The 11737-nt window shown below is 37.7% G+C and overlaps 1 protein-coding gene across 1 annotated transcript in view; it reads left to right on the top strand.

The window, feature by feature from the left end:
* The window catches only part of LOC104542859 (protein FAM173B-like), a 7483-nt gene extending 4646 nt beyond the window's left edge, over window positions 1–2837 (top strand). Inside the window, exon 4 of the mRNA XM_010187317.1 lies at window positions 2640–2837. Coding sequence (XP_010185619.1) covers window positions 2640–2837 — 198 coding nt within the window. The remainder of the gene's footprint in view (window positions 1–2639) is intronic.
* Window positions 2838–11737: the final 8900 nt, after the last annotated feature.

Here is an 11737-nt window from a genome sequence, read left to right as displayed (position 1 = left end):
AATAGAAAATGCTTTTTTTCCCCCCCCCCCCCCCCTACTTTTGTGGGTGGTATTTTAGTGAGAGCTATGATGGTACTTGTGCTACAGATGTTGCCAGGTTTGGATGTTATGTGCTCTCTGGCTTAAGTTCCAGGAGAGGGCAGTATAAATACTTGAATTTGCAGTCAGAAGTTCTGCAATTACATTGAGGAGGAAAGCGCAGGTGAAAAAAAGGTGTTTCAGTAAACTAGAAGTAAACACATAGCCTGGGAAAATGTGAGTAAACTTAGCAGAAATACTGTATTAACTTTAAATGTAATAATATAAAGTGGGATAAATTAGTAACAGCTATTACAGAAAGAGTAGCTGCAGAGCTCAGAATAACTTCAGCAATTCAGTAAATACTAGGCTAAATTATTTCAATAAAAGTACTATCATAAATATAACAGGTCCAAACATAGGAACTACTGTGCTTCCTGACCATTAGTTTGCTCATGATCCCCTTATAAATTTACTTCGGAAGTTGTGAATGCTTAGCCTCCTGAATGACTAAACTGATTTTCTAGAAACTTTAATGCATTTTCTCCTTTTTACTGAAGGCAATACATCTCTGTAGCTTTTTTTTTAAACAATACTGGTCTAATTTGATGCTGCCACACTGCTTTTATTTCATGTCCAAGATTAGCTTACAGAACTTGGATTTATTGATCTTCAGGGAAGACTAAGCCCTGTCTGTTCTTGCAAGCATCTAGAGGAAGCTGTTTGCTGATGAGTCATTGCAGAGAGACTTTCACTTGTTCAGGGTGGGATGATGGAATTCTTACGAGGTGTTCATGTTCACAGCTTCTGTGTATATTAACTGATTATATACGGTACAAAAGACTTACTAAACTCTCTATCTGTGTAGACATACCAAAAAACCCCAGCCCTGGCTCGATATAAAATACAGTATGATTGTAATACCTAATGTTACTGGGAGATACACCTTAAAAACTAGTTTGACTGCTTCATTCAAGGATAGAATTCTTTTTGGGTGAACTATTAATGAAGTTACCTAATTGGAGCTAATATAGACATGAATTGTCACTAATTTTCGTATTTACTCATTAAACATTAGGCTATATTTGTAATTTCTGTAACAACGTAGTCCTTTTCCTGGTGTCTTAGTTAAATTTGAGATACCAAAGTGCGCTTGTTTTTTCTAGTTTATTTAAGTTGTGGTAGCAGAAACGTTTAAAAGCATTTGCTGTATGGATTAAATCAGTGCACAGAATGTTTAAAAATATTCAGAGGTAGCTTTTTGATATATTAGATCTGTGACTGTAATTGTCTTAAAATATTCCATTGTAAGCTTAAATGAAGCTATAATAGGATGTTACATCAAAGGTGCACCCTGCAGGTATGTGATAGTGAAATATATCTGCAACCTTTTGAACTACATTTTTTCAGTCAGTCTCGTTTTCTAATGATGTTCTGTATTTTTTGTTTGAACTTCTTACTTATTTTATGTCCTTTGTGACTTAAATGGAATTGTATTTGTAAATAATTGCTGTCCTTTTAACCTTTTAATATCTAAGTGTTGTGACGTCGAAGTAAATAGATTTTTACATCTAACAGAACTAACCTGTGGAGCCTGCTGTTATAATTACTCCCTTATATAGATACAGTATGTAAGAATAATAGAAATTCCAGATGGATATGCACTGATCTGCTTAAGCATGACATCAAACTTTTCCAAAGGACAAAAATGGCTAAATCTACCAAGTTTCATTTTTTTCCAGAACCTAATCACTATCTGGGGAGGGAAATAAATTCCTTTGAAGTCTAGATGTGTTAATTCGTTTCTCACTTAATCGATAGCAGAATTTCCAAATTACTTATTGGAGACAGAATATCTGACTGGGCAAGGTGTTGCTCTGTTCTGGAAGGGTAGTGATGCTTCCCTTGGCTTTCAATATCTGCTCAGTTTTTGCAAATGGAGGAAAGCTAGGGTGTATATCTTCCACCAAAGAGAGTTCATAGTGTTACATGCTACTTCATACAGTACAGCTGCAGGGATTTAACACGCGTATATTAACAGGCTGGAGCCAACAAAGCTTAATTTCAGTAGTATTTAACATACCAGTACTTAACCATACGGTGAAAGCAGAATGTTTGCTTTGGGTTGTTGACCATATGATGTTTTGAGTGTCCCAAGATCTGTCTTGGGGTTAGGCTGGAAACTGAGAGGCATTGGCCTTGGAGCATCACACAGTAGTTCATGCAACTTGGGGTGTCATAGATAGTGTAAATTCAGGGGTCTGAACTCTCATTCTCTACAGAGAATAATCCCACTGAAGAGAATAATTGATTGGAACATGCAAAGTCTTTTCTTACTTTCTGTATTTTTTTATCTAGGGGATTATCTATGGTTTTTGATTGTTTTTAGAACTTAGTTATGATTTTCTTGATCTCATCAATCAGAGCACAATAGCCATTTTCTAATTTTAGATGTGCTTTGTCAGTGAATCGAAGCTAAAACATATATCACAAATGCTTTTCCTAAATCTTTTTCCAAAAGTGCCTCGAATCTTGGACTTTTCTTGATCACTTGAATTAGATTCTAAAGAGCATGCTTCTGTTTTTCACGCTTCTGAAAGCTTTTTATTGTTGCTCAACAGATGCCACAGTTGGAGAAGAAGCTAAAAGAAGAACTTGAATGTAATGCCAGAATCATTGCCTGTCGTTTTCCTTTCCCTTACTGGATCCCAGATCATACTACTGGAGAAGGAATAGACACTGTCTGGGCCTATGATTTGAAGCATTCTAGAGGATGTGAAACAAAAAACTTGAAAATTACACCAGATACAGAATCCTAAACATCTGATTTGTTTTTGTACTGAAAATTTTGGTTTTTATTTCACCTGTTAGCGGAAAGATTAATGTGAGTAGAGCCCCAGAATATGGACATGTATATTCACTAAAATAACTCGGGTACACTGGTGTCATGGTTTAACCTGGCAAGCAGCTAAACATTATGCAGCCACTCTTGCTCCCTCCCCTCCCTGGTGGGATGGGAGAGAAAATTGGCAGAGTAAAGGTAAAGAACTGTTGAGATAAAGACTATTTAATAATTAAAGTAAACTAAACTGAAATAATAATACCAATGAATTGTAATAAGAACAGGAACAGCAATAATAAAGCAGTCAAAATTATACTCGGCTCATGTGCAGCAGTCACTGGCTGTATGCCAACACAAATGCAATGAGGGAGAGAGGTAAGCTTCAGGAACTGAGAGAGGTTGCTGTCATAAAGGAGAAGGGAAGGGATAAGAAGGGTCATCCCCTTCAGACTCTCCAATTTATAATGTGTGATGTTTATGGGACAGAATACATCTTTATTGGTCAGCTTGGTTCATACCCACATTGTCTGTCCTGGGTCACCTGTCCCAGAGAATCCTGGGCTTTCACTTCCACCACACCCTCTTGTGCAAAGAAAGGGGGAAAAAACCCCAAAAAACCCAAATGAAACTATAACCATAGGTGCAGGCAAAAGACTGAAAAACAACCTTGGAAAATGTGAACATCTGCTGGTGAGAACTAAACAAAAAAAAATTAGCTACTGCAAGGAAAATAATTCTATCCCAGCAGAACCAGGAGAACTGGTTATCTGAAAGCACACAGAGATTAGTGGAAAATGTAGTTAAAAGGCTTAATGTAGTTAATGAAAATTATGAGAGTTTTCTTGAAGTGGAAAACTTTAACATGGAAAATGGGTTAAAACACCGTTCACTACTGTTAAGGGGAATATATGTAGAAGTTAAAATGCTCAAATGGGTGAACTTAATACGTGCATTCTTTCTGAGCCTATATAACACTTTTTACTGGTGTTGGAAGTGGTGTGCAAGTGGCTTCTCAAATGAGTCGTGGTTCCCAAATGTCTTCGTTATGTGTGCTAAGTAGGCATAATGCTGCATACGTCAAACTGATGCAGATTGAGTATGATGGTGAAACCAGTGCTTTACACCTCAGCCTCGAATGTGTACTTTTTAAGGTGGAATATGACACAACAAGCAAATATATAAAGTTGCTTATTCATTAACACAAGTACAGCCTGTGATTATATTAATGTATTTTTATGTAACTTGTTATGTGAAGACAAAACTGCAGAAATGTGCTTTTACTGAAGACTTATTGGTATAAGCCTTTGCAAATGACCATGATTTTTCCTAACCTCTCTGATGTAGGAAGGACTTCAAAAGTCACCTACTTATCAGTAAAGTGTCACCACTTCTGTGTGCTTAAAGTGTGGATAAGGTATGGGTGAGAGTTGCTTACTTGAATGTGTCATGAAGATGCTCCCTGATTCCAGAAGTAGTTGGTCTGGCTAGCTTGGTTAAATCTGATTGGACCTCATTTAATTTATAGTGAGATGGGAAGGGAGGTTTTCAGTCAGGCTTCTTTTCCCCTATACTTTTCAATGCCATCTGATGAGATCTCAGAAACTCATGGCATTGCTGCATGGCTTTTTTGTTGGAAATGAAGTGAGTACTCCCTGACTTTTTGCTGATATAGTTTGGGCACTGTCACTGCTGTGACATTTTCCTTTACTAGCATGGTTACAGCACTTTCCTATTTTGTAGCAGTCTGCTTACTTGGTATTTTGGTTCCCAGGTGAAGTTTTACTATTTCCACCTGTGAACAGTTAGTCAAAGTTGATAGTTGGCCTCTGCTGGCCCCAGTTAACACACAGACTGTTAAGCAGTGATGTAAATTTGTCAAATCTTTACATATATAATAACTTTAGAAAGAAGCTAAAAGAGACTTGGGAATTTCCACTGACTGTCATTACTACAACTAAAATTAGCTCAGGCCAAGAGAAGTGCTGAGACCCTGCAATTTCAGGTAAATACAAAGCCTGTGACATTTTATTAGGCATTGGGAAAAGGTGTTAACTGAACTATAGTGAAGTATCTGACTTGAAGAGAAGTTAGATGTTATTTGGGGTGTGTAGTCTGCAGTTACACCTGTACTTAGGCCTTTTACTTTTGGTGGGAGGGGAAGACGAAGGAGAATTTAAAATACAAATCTACACTGAGGAATTAAAGTGTAGCAGTAGAATGGTTTTGTCCTGATAATGTATACAAAGCGGGAGAAGAAAGTATCTGCTCTGGAGCCTGCAAAGGAGACGTGATTTCAGCCTTGCATGGCAAGGCACATGGAGACTGTATTGAAGAACACGGATTTCAGGTAAGCAGTCTTCTGCAGCCTTTCACTGAAGTGTAACATAGTGCATCTTGTGAAACTGCACTGAACTCATTCTACTGGAATTTAAATATTATTACTGTGACACAGACAGAACAGGGCTACAGGGGCTTGTCTGAAATGTCTGAATTTACTTTAATATCCCAAGGCCATAAAGCTGGAACCTCAAACAAAGGAAATCTTAAATTACTTCTGCTGGAAAAAGACCACAAAAAGGGGAAATTAGCTAATTGGGTAGAGTCCTTCCCTGAATGATTATAAAGGAGAAAAGGTGGAAAAAGATTTAGATCGAAGAAATTGTGACTCATCTTAAGTTCAGTGCTTTGACCCATGTTTCTGCTGCCTACTTTCACTAAAATTAATTTGCGATTAATGAAGTGGATATTTACTTTTCATGCCATGTTTGACTACATATTTATCCATTGCATTATCATTTGCCTGTTTAAAGGTAAAACTGAATTTCCTGAGTCTGGCTGTGGTAAAGGCTTTTGGGTGTGTACTTCTTAGTTCCCTCCTATCGCTCCAGAAATATTTGTAGAGGATGGTGAGATAGAATTAATGATGTGATGGCCTGAGCTTTAGGAGCAGTAAGTGATGTCCTCAAGGCACGAAGAGATTTATGAATGCTTTTAAATTAAAGCAGAGGGCTGTTTCTTGCTCTGGCTGTTTACTTCTAGGGGCCTACACTGAGGTAGATAATTTTTACTCAGGGAAATGTCCTGTATTTTCCGTTTCTGTGGTGGAAGTGTGAAATGGAAAGCAAATTGCTCTGACTTACACAGGGGTACCGGGAAAGCATTTCCTTGTCATGTTGTCCTCAATTTTTCTATCGCTTGCTATATTCGTTTGATAGTTTACAAGATTAAATACTTGACTGTGACTTCAGTTATCACTGTATGGATTATTATTTTGATACACTTCAAATTCCTAGGGTAATGTTTGTGATTTTGTTGAGAAGCTACTTAAGAGTGCAAATTTGTGTCTTCTGAAAATCAAGAAGGCCTTGGAGAACTGGCTTAGTCAAATTATAGTGTAGGTCTGAAGCCAGAAGGAGGAAACCTTCAAGCTACACGTGCTGTTCAATACTGAAGTAATTCAGATGCACCGAAAACCCTATAGTTTATCTTTCTTTGTCTTCTAGTAGAATCGCTCGCCTTTAGGAAGTTACTTGCTTTATTCCTTCCTTGCCCTGCCAGATCTTAGCAAAAAAGGTGCTGCATTGCTGAATGAGTGATGTTTTCCTGAAACACTGTAGAATTTGATCTGTTCGAAAATAATACAGCTCCGAGTTCTCCAGCAATCAGGCTTTCAATTTATTTTTTGTCCCCCCCTTAAGACACATTATCTCCCCGTGGGCTTTGTGATGCAAGATCAGTTGTACCAATGCAGTGTCTGAGTGCTAAAATTCTAATTTTGTAGTTTTCTTGTTGGGATCCATGTGAGGAATGGGCTACAGCACACCAATATGATGCTCTGATAGCCAATTTATTACATACAAAGCATGATTCTTATACATTTCCAGCATTCTATGCACGCGTCTACCTGACTCCTAATTGGCTGCATACATGATTATCTGACTCCTAATTGGCTGCATACATCTTGCACGCGCTGTCCACGCCGGCTAAGCTAATATATGATTGGTTAAAACTTCTCCGTCTCCAGTCCATTTTGCCGTGTTCAGTGCTTTCTTTATCTTCTTTACTTCACGGCCAGGTTTCTTTTCCCAAGCGCTAAATGTTGCTTTCCATATCACAACTGCATGCCTCCCGTCACGTACCCTCACCCAGATTTTGACTGTCCTCTTTGTTCTTTGTCCTACTTTGGCCAACTGAGGCAGTTACAGTGTTTCTATGGCCGAGGCCTCTACATTGGTTACAGAGTTTCTATGGCCCAGGCCTCTACATTTTCTATTTAGCATAAATTAGCTTTCTAGGAAGGAGAAGAGGGGTATGAGAGACATCTGCAAGGTGAGACATCCGATATGCAGGTTGCTCAGTATAGTGCATAGTCACTACAGCTACGCAGCATTGTCAACCAAGCTTGTCCCAATTTGTTTGTGAAATGTGCACAGACTTTGTGAGCTTTAGGCATTTCTGTATTATTTGGTGTATTGAAGTTCTTGACTTATCCTCTGTATGCTGCCACTTAATCTAATACTGCCTCGAGGAAGTTTGACATCTATGTTTGACCTAAAAATTACCCTTGAGTGAGATAGCTGCAGAATTAATATTTTCAGTATTTTCATTTGTATGATGATCTTTCTATTCGTCCTTGTATGCTTTACTAGGGGAGACTTATACATAGATAGTTACAATTTTTTTCTTCATTGTTTTTCTGAATTCTCCCTCTAATTTAAGTGTTTGCTTTTATTTTTCCTATTGTCTTTTTATGATTTGATGACTTCATAAATACAGATCTTCTTGTTTCTTTTTTTCCTGTAAACTAGTTGCCCTTTTTTCAGCTGCTTTGCAGGAAGAATAAATATGTTAAGGAATGTCCTTTTTCTCACTTACATTTTAACACATATTTAACTAACCTTTTTGATTTATTTAGCAGTCGGGATGCTGATATAGCATGACTTTTGTTACCAGTAAATGAAAGAAAAACACATCCACCCATATGGTATTTAAAGTGAAAAATACCCTGGTCTACGACAATTGTGACTATTTATGTAGTTTTAAGTACTTAATTTCACATTTTTATTATATTTCATCACTTGGCAAATGAATACAGGCCTTTTATCCATTCAGTAGTTCTTTGGATTTGGTTTATTTGTTCAGGTGGGAGTTTTACTGATTTCTTTTTCTTAGTATAAGGTTGGGGTTTCTATTACAGACTTTGGTTGAAAAGTTGGACTAATGTTTTTCCTGTGAATTGCTGTGTAGTCCTTGAAGAATTACTGTAATACAATCCAGTGAACTGCTAGCATTGTTAAAAGATGAAGTAAAACTTGCTTACCAGTAAATGTGCAGGGATGTTTTTCAGCTTACTGTTTATGTTGTGGCTTTTTAAAAAAAGGAGGTTTTGAAGACCTTTATAAAGCTTGTGGCATAAATTTTTGAGGTGAGCAGAGGTCTTTGCAAGGTCAGAAGCAGTAAACTGATGGCTCTCAATCTGAGGTTTGTGGGTGCCTTCTGAGGAATCCACAGAAAGTAGTTTAGAAAGCAGATCTACTATCAGTGAGTTTATATTTGCTACCTGTGGTTGTGTTCTTCCATTGGAAAATTTTAATGTGTCTGAAATGAACACTTGAGAATTCCTGAGCTAAAAATATGGGTTACGTAAGACATTAGCTAAATGGAAATGAGTATATGGAAGTTACTTTTTTTTTTTCCTTTGTATTGTTGCTTGCATGGACTGTTGAGCCTTGAACCTCTCTGTATACAAATGTATGAGCCTCTCTGTCTCTTCTGGTAAGCATGTAATTTCATATTTTGCTATGTGAGAGCAGCCACGTGGTTTTGCACACACATTACTATTGCATTCTAATAATTCTAGCTTTTTAGTCAATCTATGACAGATCTGGTTTAAGGGTCTAATTGTTTCATTTTGTTTTGTTTTGTTTTGTTGTTTGGTTTTTTTTCAAAACACCTGATCAGCTGCCACTGAAGCCAGTCTATAAAGCTGACGGACCCTGTGAAACTCCTTAATGCTATAATGCTGCAGCTGTCCATTGCAGAACCCTGGTTCAGATGAGCAGAAATGGACCTAGCTCTTGCATAATCTCTCTTGATTCTTAATTTCTTGTTTGATAATGAAAGTGTGAGGAGAGGACACAAAATGAATGATAAAACCTTGAGGATCAATGTAAGTTCTGGAAGAGAAACATGTGAGTGATGTGGGATATAGCCAAAATCGAAGGAACCCTCTCTGTCACTATCACTCTAGCCTCTAACGTTTGGTGCTGTCTTTTCAGTGATTTTACTTTTCAGTTAAGTCTCTTCTAAGTGACTGTACTTTCTTAAAATAAGGGCATGCTATTTCTAGGGAGTATTTGCTTCTACAAGTGGTAGTGCTTGATGTTTATAGCGACTACTAGAATGAAATGCAAATATAGCTCTTGCTTATACTTGCTTGTATGGGGACCAAGGCCACTTGGAGACCAAGACCAAGGTCACTGCCACATCACGGGTGCAGTATTGAGATGTCATAAGTGTGGCATTGCACCTGCGGTTTGTTTCTGGTACAGCCTAATAATATACTTTGCCTTGCTGGAGAGAAAGACCTAACACCAGAGTGTTTGTCCAGCACAAACTTAAGAGCAAGGCTCTTTAGCTGAGGGGCTTCCCCTTTGGAAAGTCAGCAGCACAAAGATTCTGTACCAGTAGAAATGGGAAAACTTTGTCTCAAATTGCTGTTGCTGATGCAGATGCAATTTGTCAGGACTATACTACTAGAAACACCTTGGTTTTCCACCAAGACTTAGCCTATGGCTTAAGATTAGTTCAAGGGGTTTGAAACTGTGTCTGATATGGAGGCTTGGAGTAGCAGATCTGTTTACCTTTTTTGGGACATGTCAAAAATCAAGTTTTGATCCTTACAGTAGCATAATTTCTTTTATATGACAGTAAAAATATCACAATATATTGATACAATGAAAATATAAGAATAATCTTGTGATACTAATACTCAGGCAATAGACTAAGCTGAATGTTACTGAATGGAGATTTCTAGTTGGAGAAAGAGACGTAAGTCTGCTCTCCCTTCAGTAAGCATGTGTTATTCCTATTAGCTTTGAGGGAATTTGTTTGCATGTGTTTAAAAAAAAAAGTAGATCTAGAAGGTGACAGTTGGAATACTAGTTATTAGTTTGCATTCAGCCCTGCAGTAAAATGCAATGTTTATTCAGCACTATTCATTTTCAAATTGCTGCTGAATACTAAATCTAGCAACACTTGCCTAGAGTTGGCTGATACTATCTTCACCCTTTATAACTGCAGAACCTGTAGCAGAGAGCTAATTTGTTCAAGACCACAGAAGTAATCAGTGGCAATGCTGTGATTAAAATGACTGAGTCTGCAACTGCATGTCCGTGTCTACAGCTGGAAGAATGTAATTTTTTTAATGGCTGCTCCTGAGGGTGGCAGTACCTGTGCACTTTCACAACCGATGGAGCCAGAGTTATAAATGTCAGATGGTCATGTATGCCATTTAGTGCCTGCTTACTGCTTATGACTGTAAGACGTAGCACCTACAGTGATTGTGCCTGTTACGTTTGTGATCTTAGTTTTGTTTTCTTCAGTCTTAACTTCTTATTAGCTGTTACTCCATTTGATGTCTCATGGTTACTGCTTTTAACTGTATTTGGATCCTTCTGTCACTGTTTATAAGTGCTACTTCATAGCAAAACGTACAACATATACAACATCTTGGTCTATTTTTGTGACAGTCGGTCTGGTTCTTCTCTGTTTTGATGATTTTCAATTTTTATGGCAGAAAAGTTCAAATCTTTGAACAATTTAAATCTGTTGTTACATATAATTTGACTGTAATCCAGCATAGGTATCGTGACTTGTGTATCTTATTGTTTTACTTGCTTTATAATTTTTTTAAACTTTGTGCATGGTCTGTGTCATAATTCCCTGAGGACTCTTCACTAAACATAAATGAAACTTGATTTTTTAATGAAGTTGTCAGATTGATCTGTCATGGCGTATATTAGTAAGCCTACATGTTCTCATTTCTCACTTTTACTTCTATATTTGTTCATGGGTACAAATGAGATGGACTGAGAGAAGAACTGTTTTTCTTAGACCTTAATAACTTTATCTTTCATCAAAACAGCATGTAGAACTGAATGAAAAAGTTTTCTGTTGCTGTGACTTGTCAGCAGATCTTGCTGTTACAACTTTCTGTGCTGACAAGCCTAAACTCATTTTGCACTGACATAACTATCTGTTTAAGTACACTTACTACCTTGATCTTTTGGTTCAGAAGCTGTTTGATGGTGATGAGCATAACCAGCTCAAAACCAGCACTGGTACATGTTATATTCATCTGTGTGGAAAATGGGCTCCTGAAATCGTGTATGTAGGGAACTTAACTCTGGGTGAGAATACTCAGTTTTGAGTTGTATGATATTAATTGCTGCATAATACCAACAGTGTTCGTTGAGCGTCTTTCAGGATAATGGAGTGAAGATGACCACATCTAGTTTCATCAAGTGGTGTCCACTGACGTCTCGAGGTGAACCTGCAACCTGTGGGCACGAACGGCAATGAAAGTTCTACCATCTCTTCTGCCCTGAGAGACTGCGATGATTGATGCAAACCTACAACCATGAATTAAGTGAACTTAATGAGCTTCCGTGTACATAGTAGTGACCCGAGTATGACAAAAGTGGTATGGAATAAGGGGTGGAATGTCCTGGTTTGAGCTAAATAGAACTAATTTTCTATTTAGTGATTTTACTTTTCAGCTCAGTCTCTTCTTAGTGACTGAACTTGCTGAAACTAGGAACATGTTTTTCCAGACAGTGTGATAATTTCAAGGCCACTGTCTCACCATAGGTATCA

Source organism: Mesitornis unicolor, unplaced genomic scaffold (genome assembly GCF_000695765.1).
Source record: "Mesitornis unicolor isolate BGI_N332 unplaced genomic scaffold, ASM69576v1 scaffold11336, whole genome shotgun sequence".
Classification (NCBI taxonomy): domain Eukaryota; kingdom Metazoa; phylum Chordata; class Aves; order Mesitornithiformes; family Mesitornithidae; genus Mesitornis; species Mesitornis unicolor.
Note: the sequence above shows the minus strand (reverse complement) of the source record. Positions and strands in the feature narration are given on the sequence as shown.